At 39.2% G+C, this 22,195-nt stretch overlaps 1 protein-coding gene across 17 annotated transcripts in view; it reads left to right on the top strand.

The window, feature by feature from the left end:
* LOC136432373 (ryanodine receptor 2-like) overlaps positions 1 to 22,195 on the top strand; it is a 144,056-nt gene that overhangs the window by 85,131 nt on the left and 36,730 nt on the right. For 10 of the 17 annotated variants that reach the window (XM_066423592.1, XM_066423591.1, XM_066423595.1 and 7 more), the window contains 23 exons: positions 4 to 245; positions 1,181 to 1,262; positions 2,199 to 2,231; positions 6,451 to 6,581; positions 6,782 to 6,926; positions 7,709 to 7,771; positions 8,355 to 8,470; positions 9,316 to 9,491; positions 9,905 to 10,009; positions 11,403 to 11,473; positions 12,426 to 12,513; positions 13,313 to 13,435; positions 13,656 to 13,781; positions 15,728 to 15,787; positions 17,042 to 17,182; positions 17,713 to 17,825; positions 18,992 to 19,085; positions 19,672 to 19,781; positions 20,047 to 20,098; positions 20,222 to 20,296; positions 20,702 to 20,801; positions 21,199 to 21,278; positions 21,922 to 21,998. In XM_066423592.1, the coding sequence (XP_066279689.1) occupies positions 4 to 245; positions 1,181 to 1,262; positions 2,199 to 2,231; positions 6,451 to 6,581; positions 6,782 to 6,926; positions 7,709 to 7,771; positions 8,355 to 8,470; positions 9,316 to 9,491; positions 9,905 to 10,009; positions 11,403 to 11,473; positions 12,426 to 12,513; positions 13,313 to 13,435; positions 13,656 to 13,781; positions 15,728 to 15,787; positions 17,042 to 17,182; positions 17,713 to 17,825; positions 18,992 to 19,085; positions 19,672 to 19,781; positions 20,047 to 20,098; positions 20,222 to 20,296; positions 20,702 to 20,801; positions 21,199 to 21,278; positions 21,922 to 21,998 (2,403 nt within the window). Of the gene's footprint in view, positions 1 to 3; positions 246 to 1,180; positions 1,263 to 2,198; positions 2,232 to 2,902; positions 2,930 to 6,450; positions 6,582 to 6,781; positions 6,927 to 7,708; positions 7,772 to 8,354; positions 8,471 to 9,315; positions 9,492 to 9,904; positions 10,010 to 11,402; positions 11,474 to 12,425; positions 12,514 to 13,312; positions 13,436 to 13,655; positions 13,782 to 15,727; positions 15,788 to 17,041; positions 17,183 to 17,712; positions 17,826 to 17,947; positions 18,055 to 18,991; positions 19,086 to 19,671; positions 19,782 to 20,046; positions 20,099 to 20,221; positions 20,297 to 20,701; positions 20,802 to 21,198; positions 21,279 to 21,921; positions 21,999 to 22,195 lie in introns of all 17 variants that reach the window. The other 7 variants (XM_066423602.1, XM_066423609.1, XM_066423606.1 and 4 more) reach the window with 5 other exon arrangements.

Below are 22,195 nucleotides of genomic sequence, written 5' to 3' on the forward strand. Positions count from 1 at the left end.
CAGAGCCATCAACAGCCCCAAGTGCCCTGTGGAGGTCAAGAAGGGGATTCGAGACTTCTTCATCAACGCTGCAGGTGACCTCAGCATCCTGGTCAACACCATCAAGAGCCCCGAATTTGGAAAGCCCAAAGGGAAGTCGTACGTGGGCGCGCCGGAGGTGACCTACTGCAGCGCCGTGCTCATCCCTGTCCTGACGTCACTCTTTGACCACATCGGAGAAAACAGCTACGGCTCAGTACAACTCTGTGAGTAACAAATTGGGAGCTTTGTGAGTGGGTGGTGAGTGTGAGTGTGAGTGGTTCAAAACCTACAGTCCTATGGCTGCACATGAGTTTGCCCTTAGTAATAGCCTCCGGCTAGTTGGGCAACCCTGTACATGCAGAACCAGTAAATGAATTTAAAAAATTGGGAGCTTTCCCTTCAGAAATCCATTATGATGAAATCTGCACACACTAAAAAGGAGTAGAAAAAATAACCAACAAAAATTTCCATGCAAGTACGGTGCCTAGATGTTAGAAATTGCACCCAAGACTATACAATTAGCAAGTAGTATAGTGTCATTGTCTTTGTATGATGACTTCATGTAGTAATACTATAATGCTAAATTTTCTTCCACATGATCAAATTTTCAATGACCACTGTCGTCAGGATAACTAATCAGTCACTTCCTTTTGTACCCTTTGCGTGTTTGAAGAAAATCTAGCATTGTACTATGATTACTGATTACTACCAACACAGATCAGCTTCCATGAGAATTCAAGTAGCGTAGACCTGTCATATAAGTTGCCATACATTGTATCACTATACTGAAGTTTCAAGATCCTGCTGCCGTTTTGAAAAATGACCCCTGTAGCTGCTACTATTATAACCTGCACAAAAACAGGAATACCATATACACTCATTTTTCAGAATGGTGGCAGGAGAGTGAAACTTGTCTAGTATTGTTGAGCAATAAAGATGATTGTTAATGACAGTGAAGATTCATAATTGATTGCTTGTTGATTTTTTTGGTCTTTCTTTTTATCAATTTTCAACTGAATAACACAAAAAGACCATGGCACACAAAATAAGTGAAACACATGACTTTGTGTAACAACAAAACTGATACATAAAACCAGGAAACAATAATGTATGATCACAAATGATTAATGCGTGTTAATGTGTGACCTCCATTCCCCAGTGGGTGAGATCCAGCTGGCAGCATATCGTATCTTCAACACCGTGTACTTCCTCGGGGCATCAAAATCCATCTTCACTGAGGCGTAAGTACAACTCTCCTTGCTATCTGGACTGCGCTATACTTTGCTTTTCCTCATGATACTTTGGCCTCTATTCAAACTTGAACGAACGGGACTTGTTGTAGCAAAAGGTTCTCACTTTTATTTATATTTTAGTTTTGTGTGACGACTTATCTAAAGAATGCCTGGATATGGAAGAGATGACTATGGAATGTTGATATTGCTTAGGTTAAGGGCTACGAATATGTTCCAGCTTGAGTTCGCACCTATAGCTGCTTTAAGCTGAAATTGTATGTCCTTGGCTTGGCAGTGCAGACATGTAGCTCACTTGAAAGCAATATGGATAGGAAATGCATTCATTCTTTGGCTCTAGCATACCAAATGCTTCTGCTGCAATAAACAAAAGATAGGCATACTATCTCCTGTAGTGTCCTCATCCTTTAATTTGCGGACATATTTGGCTGTTTCTATGTTGCTGTTGCTGTTGTTGCTTCTAATTTTGAAAGCTGTTATAAGCTTTGCCTTCTGTGCAAGCTTTGCTTGCTGGTACGTTTTTTTACCGAACATATACTATGTGTGGTGTTGATGTCCATTTTGTATACAAACTTTTGTTGTATCTTGTGATTAACCCTCATCACATTTGTTCTCTTTGCATTTCTTGTACAATTTTCTCTTCTTTCTATTCAATCATTTATGTACATACATGTATATCCCTTATTCCCTGTTTGCTTCATTTCATCTCACTTTGTGAACCCCGAGGCCTATAAGGGCCCTGCCATGCTGCCAATCCCTGATGATCAGTTCTGCCCAATACGATGGGCTTGTGAAAAATTCTGGCCTACAGTACAGGCATCACTCAGAGCCTATCAGCATGGTTAAAGCCCTTGTGCCTTTCATGAGCACTTCTCTCTCTCTTTCTTTCTCTCTTTCCATCTATCTCTGTCGCTCCCACTCCTCCAGTATGTCATCTTTCCTTGGCAAGATGGAGATCAGGTATACCATAGCAAGGCCCTTCACCAGATGCTCATGCAGCACTGGTTTCATGCAGGGTACAAAACAGAGTTTCGCTATGTTTGTAAATTTTATGTGGCTCCCTATACATACCCCTTAATTTTACTCCCAAAGCAGGAGACTACTATTAGTTAAGTTAAATTTATGAATCGTTTCTGGGAATGCTTAACTATAAGTGTGTTCTAGCTGGAATTTGATTTGGACATTGGCAATCACTTTAAGAAGCTGAAAGGACGTTCACAAAGATTCACTGTAAATTTCCTTTCTCTTATTAAGACACACCATTTGGTAACATTTCTCCACTTATGATGTATTATATTTTGTTTACAAGAGAAGTCAACAAGGAAGCAACAAAAACAGTTTCAGGTCAAAGGAACGAACGCAGATGAAGAAAATAAATGTAATTCAAAGGGGTGTGTGAAATGAGTCAAACTTTACCAGCATAGCAGCAGGTTCTGTTTTGTACCTGTTGGTAGAGACCTCGCCATACACATTAGTCAGGCATCTGGCCATACATACCGGTGGGGCCTGTCCTTGGTCCTGAACATGGGGACCACAGCCTTATCACATTGTACTTCTTCTGTCCTGTGCTTATGCCCACCCTGCCTCTGTTGTTCACCCGCTCTTGCCATGCGTTTGTTGCGCCATCATAGATCACCAGGGCAGGAAGAGCTTGAAAGGTAATTACAAACCTTGCTTCTCTTCCTTCTCCGCCAGCTTTACCACTACTTGAGTAGTCCTTGAGCTTTGATTTTGCAGTATCTTATACTCTGTGTTTTCCTCTTGAACATAACTCATACTTATCATATGTATTATGTATATTAAGGATGTAGCAAACCACATGTACTTAACAAGCAGAAAGTAGAATTAGCCCATTGATAGGTTGTATTCATTTTGTATTGTAATTAATGTAAATGTAACCCTAAGAACTGTGTCCATGTAGTATTTGTGTCATGCAAATTCAGATGTTACCATGTAAGCTGTCATGATGGTGAAATATCTATGCTGCCTTTCGTGAGATAGTGATGATCACTGCTCATTCTGGCATTTAAGACTAGGTGAAGATGATGTGAAGATGATGTTTCAAGCTCATGACGGCTTTACATGTATATGGTGAAACGTCAGTAGAACGTATACATCAGCCCAACTTGACTTCATACAATTGATACTGAAAAAAAAATCAAGATGTTGTGAAATGATCGATCAAAACTGGAAAATTGACATTCTGCAAGTCTAGTGAGTTTTTGCTTTCAGTTACGCTCTCTTCTATGATAGAAAGTGAACAACAGGCAAGGCATTTGACATACTCACCTTTCATGATAATCAAACTCATATGCATCAATCTTGCATGTCTCACAGTTTGGCTTCTAGTAGATATATCTTCTCCAACATCTTTTGAGTATTTTTCCTTCTACTCAGGGTTGGACAAGTCCATTGGCCCGATTGCCCGGGGCAAGTCAAAGTGTCAATCGGGCACCTTACTTGCCCGATCGGGCCGGTGCGATTTTTCTATGAGTGTAATTTCTCCATGGGTAGTTATTAGTCCACTGGCATGACTGAATCTTGCTTCAAACAGCTCAACTGAATGACCAAGTCTAGACGCTTGTCAGGCACTTGTAAAGCTAGCCGGCCCTAGCCTTACAAATATGGTTGATGATTGAAAAGTTGTATGTTCTGATGGTCACTACCCTTTTAAAGAAAAATAAAAGGATTTTTTTGCTGCAACTAAAAATGCATAGAAATAATTTTGGGCCAGTGAAAAGTTGGTTTGGGCCATTAGATCATTTTCATGTACTTGCCCTAGGCTTAGGGCAAGTCAATTTTTTATAAAAACTTGTCCAACACTGCTACTGCCACTTTTGCACTGCCATTTATTTCACCGTTTCTTCCATGTGCTGTACAACCACTACATTAACATGTTTGTTGATCACCCTCACTTGCTGTGCTCCATCTGCTTGAGTTCTAAGAACCGTTCATCATATCCATTGGCACAGTGTTCTGAAGAGGTCTGTGTCTTCTTTTACTGTCCTTAACCTCACACTTATTGCACTCATGCCAGGGCTCGAAATTATTTTTTGGAAATAGGTGCACTGGTGCACCCAAAAAATTACAATGTAGGTGCACAGAAAATTTTGGGTGCACCACAAAAAATAAAGTTGAATGTCAGTAAAACATAAGCTTGACGCTAATGCCTCCATTAAGAACTTCAGTCAGACTCTGTAATTCTATCCAGATTTCAAATTTCAACCAAGCAATACATCAAATAAAGTACAACAAAAGGTTATATCGCTTTTTTCATGTCAAGAATACACGAGAACCATTGCCCTATTGAGTACAAAAATATCTAGGTCCACCAGTGCACCCATGCAGTCAAAAATTAAGTGCACAGCTCCAATTTTGGGTGCACACAGGTGCACATGCACCCACTATTTCGAGCTCTGTCATGTAATGCCTTTTTTTTCAAATTCTGGACTTAATTTGCTACTCACAATTACATTCAGTTGCTGCACTTTGATTTCTTTCCATTGTCATTTTTGCTTAATTTCATTTTAAACTTCATCTATCACAAAAGGCCAAAATTTTCTTTAAGTTGAGATTTTCACAAAGACAAGCTGCAAATCAGCAACTTTAACACATACTTTGCTAACAAGCTTAACTGTTGCTTTGTAAATTGTTCAGTTCCAATGTCCTTTGTGTTCCATCTGTCTGTTTTGAGTTGTTTACATGTAATAACATGTGTGCAAGTGCCAGTTTAAGGTGCAATTTGGCTCAGCTTTGATACAATGATATAACTGGTAGCACAACCCAAAATAGCTTGTTTTCTCTTCAAAACCTTTTTTTTTGCATTGTGGGGGAAGCAAGTTTTGGGGCCCTTTTTGCCATTAGAAACATTCAGATTGGTAACAGTTTAGGACAGTGACAATTACACGACATACTGCTTTTGGATTACCCAATATCTTAGATCTGACTCTTCATTAGCTAAAAAAAAATCAGATTTTGGCTCAAATTAAAAGCCCTGTAAGTGCTTTTGGTGATTTTTTTCCCTTCAATTTTTCTTCTCGTACTATACATAAGATATCAATCAAATGTGTTATGGTAAAATGCTCTTGTTGGTTGTTCCGTTGTTGTTTCCTTAAAACTAGTATTTTTATTTATATTTAAACTCAATATCAGATGTAGACCTTTACATTTATATTGCCTATCAAATGCATCTGTATTAATCATGGACATTGTTTTCTTGCCCACTTGTTGTGTAATATAAGTCTGATATAAATCTGCTACAAAACCTGCAAATTGGTAAATATAAAATCATGTAAATCATATCTAATATTCAAGCTTTAATCATCACCACTTTCACCACTGAACTTCTTCAATAAAGCTAACAAATTTGAAGCTGTAATACATGTACAGGTCTTCTACATGCTTTAATCATCATCCTTTAAAGTTCTAATCCACTCCATTGTAATAGGCAAAAGAAATGGTATAAAAGTGGGGCACATATCATACTAATCTCATAAACCCACATTTTTGAGATGTAAGAACTTTGACATGGTTGAAATCCAAAAAGAACAGTTTCTTCATACAGTTGACAGTAGATTTTCAAACATGTTACTGTTTGTTTGCTAAGGATGGTGTAGTGCCAGTGGTTGACACACACTGAGTTGAACTGAATAAAAAAGACTCTTTTTACACAACCAAGTGATTTATTCAAACGACGTTTCAGTGACCATCTGTCACCTTCATCAAGGCAATTCTGACTGGTTCACATTGCACTGCAGCACAGGTGTCGCTGCTTATAGATGCGTTCCCAAATGCAAATTATTTACATGATTATATACACTGTTACAGGGAACAGCATCCACAATGCAGTCCCAAACCTACAGTAGTGTAAAACATGATTTTAGTTGCTTTGATTTATTTGACTGTAAAAAAGTACAGCCAGGGCTACCCAACTAGCCGAAGGCTATTACAAAGGGTCAGCCCAGGGAACAGTATTCAAAGTTCGATACAAACTTTCACGAAGCACGTCAAACACACATATGAAGGCTTACACAAAACGCAAAAACATAATATATACTACTATCAAGCAATAAACAATTGCATTTTGTAAAAAGAGTATTTTTATTCAGTGACTGATGAAACTATTCACGGACTGATGAGTCGAGCTGTTTCGTCAGTGTCGTTGTTCCCTTCTGTTTAGGAACCGTCCTGCCCTCGGTGCCTGCCTGGCTGCCTTCTCCAGCGCCTTCCCCGTGGCCTTCCTGGAACATGAGTACAACACCATCAACAAGGACTGCATCTTTGCTGACAATGAGCAGATAGCCAAGTTGGGTATGTCTCTTTTTCTTAAAGGAAACTCAAGCAATATTAGGGCCCCAAAATTAGATTTTGAAAATCAATTTATTTATTCATTTTTAAACATGATTAGTACACTATCACAATGTACATAATATATAGCGACATCCATCATGCAAAAATATGACATTGTTGTGATGTGAGAACTCACTGATCTGGTACGTGTATACCAACAGGCTTACCTAGCTCTGCTCAAGAGATCTGGCCGGACATGCCCACCTTCCAACAACTGGTGGACCAGATCACACAGCTGGCCAACTCGGAGTCTGCATACGAGGAAGCACCACACATCATTGAAGTCATCCTACCAATGTTGTGCAGGTAACAGACTTCTAGTCTTTTCTTTGGTTTCTTAGTTATTTTGTCATACTTGGACTGATGTTTCCCTCATATCTAATAAAGTCTTTCATTTGTAAATCAAGAAACTGAAGAAACCAAGGTCTGCCTGCTTGCACCATATTCTCCATTTTTTGCATCATAATTGGTACAAAAACCGTGGCGTCGTGTGGCGCAAGTGGTAGAGCACGCGGCTGTCAAACGATGGGACCCGGGATCTAATCCCGGGTTGTGCCCAGAGACATGTCTGAACTTGTGCGCCGACGCTGTGCCCTTGGGAAAGGCACTTAACATGACTTTCCTCACTTCACTCAGGTGTAAATGAGTACCTTACTCATCTAGGGTTAGGGACGTCCCTTGGATAGGACGTTAAATGGAGGTCCCATGTTTGGGGAGAGCCACAAGTACACCCTGCGCACGTAAAAGAACCCACCACACCTTTCAAAAAAGAGTAGGGGCATGCCCCGGTGTGCGATGGTCCAAACCTTACAGTCTGGTCTGGGTTGACATCTTGAAAAGGTGATAGTCACCTGTTATGTCAAACCTTCCACAAATGTGGTAAATAAAAATGAATAAATGAATAATTGGTACATAGAAATGAAAAGACATTTAAGGAAACATTATTACATGTGTATATGTTACATGTGCTAATCATCATTATCATTGTCATTGGGTGTCTGTGGCACAGTCGTATCCAAGATATTTGATTGGCCGCCATAGTAGCAATTCTACAATGTCATGTACATGTATCTTTTTTTTATTTACAGCTACTTGTCACTGTGGTGGGACCATGGGCCCAGCAACATGGCCAACAAGGGAGTCCCAGAGGAGTAAGTCTGTTCCTTTATTATTTTATTGTGAGCACCGAAAATCACAGTTACATGTACATGTACATGTTACTGAACACTACAGTAACTCCAATTATTGTGTTCAAACTACTTTGCCATTATTGTATCAACAATTGTACAATCAAGCATGACTTTGTAGTACTACAATGTATGATCTACTGACACGAGTGTTTTGAAGCATAAAGTAGCATGCAGGTTTAAAGGGGCCAAAAGCAATATTAGGGCCAGAAAATAGGATTTTGAAAGTCAATTTATCTAGTCATTTCTATACATGATTAGTTCAAAGAACACTATCACAATGTATAGCGACGTCCATGATGCAAAAATATGATGTCGTTGTGATGTGAGAACTCGCTGAAAATTGTTGCGATGTTTTAAAATGCTCAAAGTATGAAGTTATTACGCAAACAAGCTTAACAGTGTTAGTAAATGTCACTACCATAAAGATTTCAGAATTTTTGTTATTTCCATTTTTGGGGCTATAATATTGCTTGGGGCCCCTTTAAAATTGCTGTCTTTGTCTTGTCTGTCCGTCAAAGTTCTCACTTTTTTTTCTTTTTTACAGTAAGTTGACCACGGGCGTCAGCAACAAGCAGATGAATGAGGTTCTGGGCAGCGTGCTGAAGCTGATCAGAAACAACCTGGGCCTGCCTGAAGCCAGCTGGATGAAAAGAGTTGCAAGTATGTAAAATTAAAATTAAAATTATTTGTTGTCCTGTAAAGAAAGCAACTGGAGCCAATGGAAGAAAAATTTGAATAGCTTGTAGAATCAAGGAAATCACGATTGTCACATAGTATATGCGTCCCCGTGGCGCACGTGGTAATGCAAGCCTGCTGCTTTGCCATATGGATCAAATTTCGTGGATCCATGGGCCTGAGTTCGATCCCTGAGCTAAGACATGTTGTAAGAGATTGCATTTGTCCTTTTGGATGGTGACATAAAGCCGGCGGCCCCATGTATGAGAGAGCGTAAGCCTCAAGCACCAAACCTCTGCATGAAAAAGAAGTCAACACACTTATCGAGAAGAGTAGAGGTGACCCGGTGTACTTGGCTAAACACGTGGACTGTAGCAAACCCGCATTGCTCGACTTTAACTAATGAAGAAGTATAATGCTTTGTCCACAGCCTGAGATAAAACCGCTTTATACATGACTGTACATTGATTGTACTGGTATTACTTTGTCCCAGGCTTTAAGCTAGGATTCGGGGGGGGGGGGGTGCAATTGGAACCAGACTTTGCTAATGTGCAAATGTGAAAATTACCTGGTAGTATTGCATGTCAATCAATTTACATGCTGTTCAACTGTCTTGAATGTAGAACGTTTCATTTTGCAGTGAGTGTGTGTGTGGGAGGGGGGGGGGACACATGTGCATGTGTATTTAATTACCAAGGATACAAGGTGTCCTCTGGGTGGCCGCTGCACAAGAAGGGCACAAGAATTGCCTTGTTTTCTTAGTGTATGGCGTCCAAAAGACACCCTGACGCCCTGCATGCTAGCTAAATAGCCTGCTTTGTCCTCTTCAGACTGCACCCAGCCAATCATCGGCTGTGCTGGCACTGAACTCCTCGGCAGCCACTTCCTCCCCGTGCTCGAGGAGCTGAAGAAGAAGGCTCAGCAGATCGAGTACACAGAAGAGCTGCTGAAGTTGGAGTGGAAGGCTGGAACAGACCTGTCCGAGGAAGAACTGGCCATGCTCGAGGTACCAACATTTGGGAATATTTGAAACGGATGGTAGTGGCTTATGGTAAAGGAAATGAAATGCCTCAAGCTGCTTTGTAGTTTATTCTTCTAATGCTATAAGTGCATCCCAGTGGATACGTGTATGTGTCTGTTATCATTATGTCGTATGAGTAAAATTGCTTTGAAAAGATAGTAGTCCCTTTGTGAAACATCATACTTTACGTATTTTGTGAGAGAAAAAGTTTCTATAGAATGCACAATGGATCGCTTTATAGATTACTGGGACTGAGACATACCAAAAAAATGTCTGTCGTATGCTGTCTGTAGTGAATGTCTGGTCAGCGACTTTCATCCGATCATTCTTGGCTCGCAGTGAAAGTCCTAGACTCAGACTTCTCTTTCAGTATTTCTGCATCCATGTGTGTTGGCCAGAAAAAGCAGCGCCACAAGAAGAAAGGGCACCATCACGAGCATGAGCATGCATGTGACAGTGACACGTGGCAGCGTAGATGGACTAAGTATTATGAACTCATGCAGGTTTGTTTGTTGCCCTTGGCCTAGTGATGTGTGTGGCCAGGATGGGAGAGTCTGTCTGAGCTGGTGTCATCACCTTGCTTTGCTCTCATACCTTTTTTTTAGGTCACTTAAGATCTCTCCTTTGATTATTATTAGGCATACATGTACCTTGCTTTGCTTGTCTGTGTCGTGCAGAAAGAAATCTTTTTTTGCCAGTCTACAGAGCTTTAATTTATATACTTTTGTGTAATAGTTATGATACTTCTCAGCCTGTTGTTCTATCTATTGTGCTTTTCTTCTGCCAGCACTCCTCCATTCATACAGCCCCGTTATCTGCTCTAATCCTCATTTTCCATGGTTTGAATGTTTGTCAAACATGTATATTGTGGGGATGATGTTAGAGTGATCAAGTTTATGTACTGAATAAAAAGACTCTTTTTACACAAACAAGACATATATTCCACCGACTTTTCGGTGACCATCTGTCAACTTCTTCAAGGCAATTCTGACTGGTTCACATAGTAATGCAGCACAGGTGTCGCTGCTTATGCATAATAATGAGATGCATTCCCAAACGCAAAGTATTTACATAATTATGTACAATTACAGGGGATAGCTCGACTATGCAGTCCCAAACGTACAGAAGTGTAACACATACACAACTATCAATCAAAAAACAATGCAACGATTATTATCTATTTCGTAAGGATGCGGACCTGTGCTGCATTACTATGTGAACCAGTCAGAACTGCCTTGAAGAAGATGACAGATGGTCACCGAAACGTCGGTGGAATGTATGTCTTGGTTGTGTAAAAAGAGTCTTTTTATTCAGTGACTTACCAACCTGATTCTACCCTGAACCGAAACTATTCACGGAAATTTATTTACGGTTTCCAGAATATGATACAACTAGTGTACAGTATATAATTTGTAAGTTTTCTTTTCTGAGCTGTGTCAGCAGGCTTAAGATTAGGCTTGATAAATAAGCTTTTTTTTAAGTAAAAACTGTCATCATGTATATTAACATATTGCTGGTATGAACATGTGTTGAAATATGAAATTTTGAAAAGTCTTGCTTTGAACATTTTGGATTAAGCTTGACTTCAAACTCTTTTCTGACTCAAACTATAGCTCCATCAAATTTATCAATCATTATATCAAAAGAGAAAACATCTACATTGCAGAAAGTACTTGGACAGGGTTTAATTCATTATCCTTTTTTACATTCCATTTCCCCACACAAGTTTCAATCTGTACTTTTTTAGTTGTGGTAGCCAATAATTTCATATACTATCAGGTATTTCATTCAGCTAAGGAATGGTGTTATCATAGTCAAGTAATATTATAATGTACAGTGGACACATCAGTTTTGTTGTTAACATCCAGGTCTCTGTTGCTGTATTGTTCTTTGCAGGACTACCAGATGCTAGCCAGGGACCTGTATGCCTTCTACCCTCTCCTCATAAGATTCGTGGACCTCAACAGGTACATTTACATTCATCACAATATCCCTGCTTATCAAGACCTCATTTCATAATCATCTAGCAAATTGTGTGAAGTAAATGAATGACTTCATGTAGGATACAAATAAAGTATTAGGAGCAAAAGATGATGAAATATACCTGGTCCAGTATTTCGGAAATTTATTCTTACTAATAGCATTAGTGTCAACAAGACATTGTGAAACAACTGTGTTTTTCCTAAGAATACTGTAAGATATGTAGTCTGTAAGAACATGTACATGTAGGTAGAAGCAATGAAGTACCAGAGTTATCAACCAAGGATTGATGTGTTCAAAACTTTGTATTTTCCGAGAACCATAGTAGAATGGAACTCATTGTCATCAAGTACTTTAGTAGCATCCTCACTAGATAGCTTTAAAGAACGGTTGCAGTCAGATGTGCAATGACTAGGTGTAACGGGCCGTTCAGTGTAATATAACCAGCTGCTGTTGCGCCATGTGCCTGCGAAGCGGTTATACCGGCTGTATAGATACAGATACAGAAGACCATTTTTTAACTTATAAGTATTGATGTATTTAAATATCAAATTGAATGTGATTGATGAAATTTGATTTGCTGTTTGTGTGATCCAATAACTATGAAATTATTGTATTTCAACATGTTTGTCTGCTTCACTAAAAGAGTCACAGTGTTAGGTTATTGTGTTAATTATTTGAGTAACATGAGTAGTGTCAGCAACTACTGTAAATGCATGTAAGTTCACATGGTTTTTATGTCGTGTCATGGCAAAATGGAGTGTTGGCGGTGGGTTTGAGTCTGCGGCAGCACTACAGTCACAAACTGCTACAGTATTGGACAAAAATGTTTGCAATCGTTTTAAATTCGCGGTGAAACGGTCGCCGCAAACATAGAAATACCGCAAACATTTCTGCATTTACAGTAACCTGTTATGTTGCTTGTTGTCTTGTCTCCAGGCAAGCCTGGCTGAAGGTACCATCACCCGAGGCAAACACTCTCTTCAAACTAACAGCCGATGTCTTTCTGATCTGGGCCAAGTCAGCCGTGAGTTGTGATCCTTATTAATGATATCATTAAAAGTTAAGCCATATGTTAAAGTCTGTAAAATCGACACTTTGGGCTGGTTTTGAAGCACTGCTGGTGTCAAAGTGTCAAACTTTCTTGACTCAAATTTCTGTCTGGTGTAGGTTTATGTTTCATCTAGCAAATGCATTCTTGTAGAGTCTGGGTTTTTGTTTTCTTTCTGTATGGTTGTTCCTATAACTTAGAGTAGGTCAAATGTGTCTGTGTGTATAATGTATTCACATGTATGTCTTACCTGGGCCATGATAATGTTTAATACAGGTGTTTCGGACCAGTAACTGTTGGTATTTTACAGTGTTCCATTTGTATCACTGTGGCTTACAAATAGAATGATTTAAATGCGCTTTGCACCACGTGAAACCCTAACGTTTGCTTAGATGAGTTTGAATGAAAAGAGTTAGGACATTGGGAACAATGTTCTTACAATTTCTTGTCTGAGGACGTCATATTTTCTCAAATGCTGTTTTGTGTCCATAGTACTGAATAGTATGCTGTAGTTTATGTCCATAGTGCTGAACTGTGTGCTGTAGTTTATGTCCAAAGTACTGAATTGTTTGCTGAAGTTTATGTCCACAGTTCTAAATTGTATGCTGTAGTTGATGTCCATAGTACTGAATTGTGTGCTGTAATTAATGTCCATAGTACTGAAATGTGTGCTGTAGTTTATGTCCATAGTACTGAATTGTTTGCTGTAGTTTATGTCCATAGTACTGAATTGTGTGCTGTTGTTAATTGCCATACCATTATTGTATCAATATAGGCCTTCCGGAGAGAAGAGCAGAATTATGTGGTACAAAATGAAATTGACCTGAAGGCTTTCCTGGCTGGCACCAGTGGCAAGAGACCCACTGCAGGAATGTTCAACAAGAGAAAAAGAGGAAAGGTAAATTGTTATCAGGTTCCTTGAATTTGCCCTTACCTACATTTTAGTTATGACTTTTGTATGCTGTTTTGCGTATGTTTTTCTTTGTACATTGTAGATCTAGAGAGAATGATGTTTTTGATTTTATGTTTTAGTAAACTAGAAAGCATAATTATTAATGTCCCAAATCATGTATCTTACAGTGTGTTTGAAAGTATTACCCATGTTTGTTTTCTGGTAGGATCTGTACTCTCACAGCACCAGCCTCGTTGTTGCTGCTCTCAAACGCCTCATCCCAGTAGGTCTGAATGACTTTGGGGCTAGAGAACAAGACCTTGTCCAGCAAGCCAAGCTGAGATATCTCATGGTAAGATTATGATATCATACATGAGCTTTTACGACTGATGTATTCTAAATATTTCTCATTGATTATGATAATGAGGTCCTCATATGACTTTTGTCAGTCATCTTCTCCACCCAAACAAAATCTATCCAAAGTATAAAAGTGTTATGTTAAGAAAGAAGGCTATTCTAGCATTTCCTCATTAACTATGCAAATAAGATGCTGATCTGCATAATTCATGTTTAACAATTTACATATTCACTTAACCTTCAAATGGTGTAAGTATGCAATTCCAGCCACCAACCACCTATTGAATGATATTATTTTATCAGTGATAATGCAAATTAGGTCCTCATTTGCATAATCTATATCTGTCAATGTTCCCCTCTTTCTCAGTTACATGTTTGAATAGTCCTATCATGCAACATAGATATATGGGATGTTTTTTGCTTTCTGCTTTAGCAGGATTTTTTTGGTGTAATTACTGTTTGCTTTGTTTTGTTTTGTTTTGATTATAAGATTGTAAGGTAGCGTCATTTCACTGTTTTGTACTTTGTTCCTGTGCTATGTTTGTGTATCTTCCATTAAGCTTTTTTTGCTTCACCTCATTTGTTCATCCTTAGTTGGAAGCTCCACCAGGCAGTGTGACCGATATTCTGAAAAAGGAGGTAGCAAGTATTTTTTCCATAAAATACCAACTACATTTTTCTTGTCACCTAGTGACTTCGACACTTCGAAATTCACTAAAGGCTGTGTGCTGTTGCCATCACTACTTGTTTACCAGCAATGCACATTTTGTATGTATATTTACATTATACAACCATTAGGGACAGCAGGGTTAAAAGAAAACTGCTGGAATGTTATGGTGCTTTCAACATGCTTGCATGCCCCACATCTTTCATTGAAGCAAACAGTTGTTAACTGTAAAATCTAGTAACATAATTCTGCCAGGGTACATAATTCCGCCACCCCAAAAAGATATGTCCAAATAGATCTCCAACTCAACGTCCCTCAGTATAATGCACTCCTGTATATCTAAACTGTGCATGCCTGGGGGGGTGCTTTACTAGAGATCTCTCAAACCCACTGTTTTTCAAAGAGGCGGATTAGTGTAACCTGCCGGATTAATGTTAATGGAGGTTACATTGTTCCAGAGATTAGTGGGCATGGGGTCAACTAAAGTCTTCAATTGATTGTCTTAAAATGTGTGAGCGTGTGATTTTTCAGAAATGAATACTGCAAGACAACTACAGTTGTGTGTGCATTACCCTAAAATATTAATGGAGAGTTTGGGCAATCCTGTCCCTTAAAAGAATGTAACTCTCGGCTTTTGTCTCTTGACTTTATGATCCCCTTGTATGTATCTTTGTTGTTAGGGCATGTGATTAATTTCAGAGTGATCTGTGAAAAGGGTTACCACAAATTAATCACAAAGTGACCAGCAACGTTTAAACATCTTGACTTAATGTCAGCAACAAAATTGAGAACACAATGTCATATAAAATAGTTAACACACAAAATAAGCATTTGACCATTTGTAGTGTTCAGAAGAGATGGACATACCTGGTCACCCAAAAATAATTTCAGGTTGGTAGAACATAGGATATTGGAGATTCTTTTAACACAACCAGTAAATCTCACCTGCTGACGTTTCGGTGTCTGTCAGAGCTTCTGACTGGAGTACTTTTTCTTGCCGCTTTAACTAGCCGAAGTAGGTGGCACTTTTGCAGTGAGAACACAATATCCCAAAAGCGCCACCTAGTTTTGCTATTTATAGCGGTGAGAAGCAGTACTCCAGTCAGAAGCTCTCTGAAGAAGGTGTCTGACAGACACTGAAACGTCAGCAGGTGAGATTTACTAGTTGTGTAAAAAGAATCTCCAATATTCTATACCCGGTCACCCTTACGACATTTTTGAATGCAAGAGTTGTCTGAAACGGTGCAAAGGGGGAACTTCCTTCTGTGTTACAGAAAGATTCTGATGTGGAGGTGAAAGACTACCTGAAAAACAACATGGCTATTCTGGAGAAGGTAGGCACTTGTCATCTACTTTTAAGTCCTTGAGTAGTGGTTTATTTTCATTTTTGTGAGAGAGGTTTGTTGATACTAAATTAAATGCATTTTCGTGAAATTTTGTGCACTTCAACATGATTGCACGTTCACATTCTTTTTTGTTAGATGTACGTTTGTGCTACACTGTATATTACAAAGTCACTGTTAAAAGTGTTTGAAGCACGGGTCTTCTTGAGTTTGAACATGCTGTTGTCAGATAATCACTTAGTCTGATTTGTGCTACATTTGACGTTTTGGGCAATGCAAGTTACAAATATATGAACCAACTTTATACAATCATGTACATGTATGTGTCCTGAGAACAATAATGGTTTATGTGTGATTTATACCCAGTTTATCTTATATTGTTGTTCTGATATTTTTCTGTTTAACAGAGAATGCAGGCAAGTTACCTGTCAAAAGAATTGCATGTGGTTTGAGTTTGCATTATCAGTTCAGTAAGTTAATGCTACTTTTCTACTGTAACAGTACCTCGAGCTGATTGGTCGACATTTGTACTGGGCTTTGGTGACAGTGATGTTTGTCAGAGCTCGAAACGCTATTCTTGTCTTACCTGCAATACTGTCAAAAATTTTTTCAACTACAAAACTTTGTCAGAGTTTTCTGTTTAATTGATATGTTTGCTGCAAAGACATGTACATGTATGCTGCAAAACTTCCATTTGGTGGGTCCTGCATTTCATCCGACTGTCTGTCAAGCTGAAATGCATGAAATTGAGTTTTTCTTGGCTTCACAAAAGATTTGAACCACTTAACCATTTCATGGCTATGCTGTCAGCTTCAACTTGTGAAAGATGATTTTTTTTATACACCATATTACAAAGTGCAGCAAGAGTCTAGTTTTCTCTTGAAGTTACCCAATGGGCACCTTATAGTTCTTGCTTAGTTGTAAGTTGTAATGCCAGAATCGATATATATATATAGAGAGAGAGAGAGAGAATTTGACTAATTGATACCCAGTTGAAGCACCGAGCCCTGAATTTATTTCAAACATCAATCTGTTTCTATATCATCACCAGTCCTGCATTTCTAGCTGTCTATAGTTCGATGAGAAAAAAAGTGCCAACTGATTTTGAAAAGGGTCTGACATTCCCTTTTCTTGCCTGTACACAGACTATGAACTAGAACTAGAACTAGAACCCACACATATCTTGCCAATGGCATCCATAGCCGTGTTGTTCTTGTAATGACTTGCTGCTGTGGTGTTGTATAGTCCTCAGATGACCCAAGCTACCAGTGGCAAAGAGAGCTGTACGCCAACCTACCACACAAACTTGGCGTCGCTGATCTAACCAACGATGAGATCATCGATAAGGTTCAGGAGGTTGCACAGGTCATTTACAAACTACACAAGGTAGGCAGTGGATCTTTATCCTAATGATCACTCTTTAACTGATATGTAACAAATCCCAGGGCCACACCCATTCCAATTCTTGGTTCTCGGATTTTTGTTGGAAAACGATGGTCTCTGAGTAGGTGGGCAATGGAAGTAGAAACTGTTACACTGGTATCCTGTAATAGACCCAAATGCTTCAGACAATAAATTTTGATGTCTACATGTAGTACAAGTTGACAGAATTAATGGATCTATCAAACAATATTGCATATGATATCTGCACACAAAACAAATTGTTTAGATGATTAGAGGTAGGGATATAGAGTAAGGGTTAGAGTAAAGGTTAGGTTACCGATTGCAGTCTCTACCAATTGGAGGCCCATTTTACTGCTAACATACATGTAGTTACAGAATAAGTTTGAAAATTCACTAATTCTTTGTGGTGGAACAAAGTTTCAACTGTGTATATTGTATGTGTGTGTACGTACATATACGCGTACATACATATATTTATATATACACACATACTTCTGTTATTGCATGGTTAGTTTGAGCATCCCGAGGGCACAGGTCGCTCCATCTGGAACAAGTTGGTTTCCACTCAGAGAAAGAGAGCCGTCATGAGCTGCTTCCGGATGGCCCCGATGCACAGACTCCCGGAGTATGTATACATGTCTGTGTGTACATGTACGTGTACCTGTGCGCTCTCTGCCCTCCACATCCTGTCACTCTGTGTGTACTTTCTCTGTCACTGTTTCTTTGTCACCGCTTCTCTCACTGTAGTTTGAGCACCCAGAAAGCATGAAAGGGTGGACCAAGTTGGTGTCCACTCAGCGGAAGAGGGCCGTCATGGGCTGTTTCAGGATGGCCCCCATGCACAGGCTACCTCAGTATGTACCAGCTAGCAGGGCTCGAGTGCTAAAGATGAAAGACCACTGCCTCTGTGTGCCACTAAGTTCTGACTGAATGTAGTAAATACAGTCACACAAGTAGATCTAGACAGGGCGATCTCCAGGACCCGTCCTTCCATCCCAGGAAGCAAATTTGCTTGTTGGAACAGAAAAAAATGTAACACCAATAATCTAAATTTTATGACTTGAAAGTGACGAAAATGCATTTTTGTAAGCTTGAAACAACAAAAAGTTACAACATTTGCTCCCAAAAGTGAGTGAGACGGAAAAAAATTTTAAGCTGGAGGCAGCCTGGGATCTAGACCACACTTCTAGAATTATTCATCAACCATATGCAGGTTTCTTCACTGCATAAAATGGTATTTTCCATCTTGGCACATGGATTAGAGCTATATTAACACTTCATCTTTTGCAGTCTATGCCTAACTAGTTCACTTCCAAACACGCTTCATACTATTTGTGAGATTGATATGAAAAACATCCATTCTACTCTCTTTTTCTAAATTGTTTTATGTTCTCAGTCTTTCTACATTAACAGTTCTTTGCTACTTTGTGTGTCAGAGTCGTGTTGTATTGTAATTTGTAGTCTTTGTGGAGACATTTGGTCAAGAATCGGTCAATTGTTCAGTTCATGTATTCACATGTAGACATGTACCTAGAGATGTTAAAGTGTACGACACAACTGTAATGTATGTGAAATCTTACATTTGCAAAATGCTAAATTGCGTGTATTGTTGAGAAAGCAATTCTTCCAGATATCTTAAGTATAAAAAGAATCATGAAGAAAACACTCAATATCAAGTTGATTTATCATTCTTTTTATATGAAATGTATAGGAACTTTCATTTGCACTACACCATTTATTTTGATGCTTGATGAAGAATTGCATTAAAACTTCCACAACATTGTCTTTTAGACATCAGGCAATCAACCTCTTCTTGCACTCCTACATGGACAAGTGGCTAGGGAGTGAAGAAGCAGCTACAGCAAACATCATAGAAGAACTCACAGTAAGACTTCTTATAATAGTCCTGCTGAGCCCAACAATTGTCGGTTTGCACATGCTTGTTCTGTATGCTAGCGCGGACAATTGTCGGGTTGAGGCTATTTCTAGAATGTGTGTACTACATTGCACCTGCGCGGTTGTTGGAAAGCAAAGTAACTAAAAATGAGCAATATCAAACTAGTACCCTTTGTTTCAAAGGTGTCTGGGCACTTCAGCAGTGGGGGTATATTTTTGCTCAGGAAATCCAGTAGGACAAGGGCTAGCCTGCATTTTTAAATGTCACTGTAATTGAATGTGTGCTACAAATTCCGGGCCGAACGGGGCGGTTTTTCGGCTGCATCTCCAACTTAAATGATTTTTAGCTCCTTGTTCGATGCATATTTTCAACTAAAAAGACAACGGCGTGATAGCAAACCTTCCATAGATCATTGACAACGATTTTCATTCATAATACAAACGTTTCATTTTTAAGGTTTAAAAAAAAAACATTTACTGCCTTGCGTGCCACCGCGTTCTAATGCAGAAACGCGGAGGTTTGACATGCCTACTATGTGCATGGGAAACAAATGTGTTGATTTTGTCTTTGATAGAAGGAGATCGATGAAGCAGAGGGAGAAGGAGGGGAGGACGAGGCGCCCAAACCTGACCCTCTCCACCAGCTCATCAGCTGCTTCAACAGGGCAGCTGCAGAACAACAAGAGTAGGTCTACTTCTAGATGTCATAATAGTGATAATTTATTTGGTTTACTGGTCGGAAATTACCCGTGCAATGGCAGCCTTTCTAGTGCTGAATTGATGCAGGGTTTACAATCACATAGTACACATGGGCAACAGATACATATTTACTCCACACTTGCACTTTGTGGAACTGTCGCAATGGCAGCTTTATGGAAAGACTGGCAGTCTGATTTTGTATTCATTATTTCAGAGTAAAGATTCTGCTGAAATATTTGTTATCATTTCAGGTCAATAGATGAAGATTTCCTCTACATGTGCTATGCTGAAATCATGGGCAAGGTATGACGCATCATTTCTTCAGTTTTCCAGTAAAAAAGCTCAACTTGTATTTTGTTGAATATTAATAACAGTTATTCTTTACTGTAAGACTTGATATGTACCTAACTGTTCTGTTCCTTGTAGAGTTGCAGTGGAGAAGAAGAGGGAGAAGAAGAGGAGGGTGGAGAGGAAGAAGAGGGAGAAGGTCCTACCTTTGAGGTGCTACTTTATTGTCTAGCTCTGTCAACATTCTTACCAATTTCATTTTCACTTCATAACCTTGTCAATCATCTAAGGTGTACCTTCTTGAATGTTTAAAGCAAAAATGTTTAATCATGAAATAGAATATTCTTTTGCCAAGATTACTTTCTTTAGTTAAAAACTTATTTCTTTGGACAATGCAACTAGGCATTCAGCACTAGGGACAGGTGCCCATAATATGATATTGATGATATTGCCGAAGAGCTATTCAGCTAGCTAACTTCTTTCTTTGGACAAGGTAACTAGGATTTCAGCACTAGGGACAGATACCCATGATATTATATTGATGATATTGCCTAAGAGCTATTCAGTTAGGAAGTTAGTATAATAATTTCGTCTGATGCAACTTTTGTTTAAATTTAGGAACAAGAAATGGCCAGCAGACAGTTGCTAAATGAACAGTGCAGACTTTCAGAGCGGGGAGCAGCAGAAATGGTCCTACTTACCATAAGTGCCAGCAAAGGTAAGGAATATGATTTATGTTCCCTGTGAAATTGGAATTTTTAGTACTGTTTCAAGATGATTTAACATTGTGGGCATTGATATTGAGGCAACGAAAAGCTCACTGACAGAGAAAATATCAAAAAGTAAGAAAAAATAACAATGGATGAAACTGGAGTGGAAATGGAAAAGGGGTTATGATTATAGCACCTTCTCCTTTGAACTTTTGTAAAAAGGTAAAGCAGTTATCCTCAATTGAGATGAGGCATGATGCTTTTTCAAGTAGCTACTGGTAGTGCAATGCGTCTTCGCTACGGCTCACGTTTTTGGCCAAGCACACCGGGTCACCCCTACTCTTCTCGATAAGTGTGTTGGGTTCTTTTACATGCTGAGGTTTGTAACAACTGATAATTTTTCAGGTGAATGCAGTCCTATGATGGAACGTACCCTGCAACTTGGAATTTCTCTTTTGTCAGGAGGCAATGAGGATGTTCAGAAGGTAATGCCTATTTAATAGATTTTCCTCAGTTTTATCTGGAACGTGCTGCGACAGTATTGACTCTCATTGTCCTGTAATGTAGGAGAGTTTGTCATGACTGAGAATTACGTAAGATTGTAGAAATTGTGATAGTAGGATATTTTGTATTTTAAAGTCAAGGTACATGTACGCATACAAGTAGATTGTACCCTACACCCAGCTACATTTTAAAAAGTACTCATTGTGTGTTAGAAGTAATCTTATTTTATGATATTGTCGACAGGACACCTAAAGATTTCTAATAGATGTGTTGTGTATGATTTTCACCAATCAGGAATATACACATCATGTATTGTATTATCATGTAATACTGACTCAGCCACACTGTATGTTCTTCTATACTGCCTCTTTACATGTCATACAGAATAATGTGAGTCTTTTGCAGGAACAGAGACTTGGACCCCCCAAGTCTTGCACTGCTTCAATTTTACCTTACATTACTCTGTAGGAAATGTATTGGAGTGTCATAATTCTGAAGAATGTCAATCTGGCAAGTGGAGCACTAGGGGGAACTTGGGACCTAAGGGCTTGCCCACTTTCTTGGGTGGACGAGCCTTTAGGCCCACAGCTCTCCCTGATGTTCAGCTGCTTTCTTCTCTGGTAGAAAATGTTACAACATCTGCAAGAGAAGAAGGACGTTGGCTTCTTCCAGAGTATAGCAGGACTAATGTCCAAGTGCAAGTATGTAACTTTGGTTTATTTGCCATCTAGGTATTAGTGGCCGTATGTAGCTTTGCCATTTAGGCAAACAGTGGCCGTATGTAGCTTTGCCATCTAGGCAAACAGCGGCCGTATGTAGCTGTACTGAACGCTTTCTAGCTTGTTTTTTTCTTCCAGGCATAGATATTAAATGCCTCAGCAGACTGTTTATATTTGCC

Source organism: Branchiostoma lanceolatum, chromosome 4 (genome assembly GCF_035083965.1).
Source record: "Branchiostoma lanceolatum isolate klBraLanc5 chromosome 4, klBraLanc5.hap2, whole genome shotgun sequence".
Classification (NCBI taxonomy): domain Eukaryota; kingdom Metazoa; phylum Chordata; class Leptocardii; order Amphioxiformes; family Branchiostomatidae; genus Branchiostoma; species Branchiostoma lanceolatum.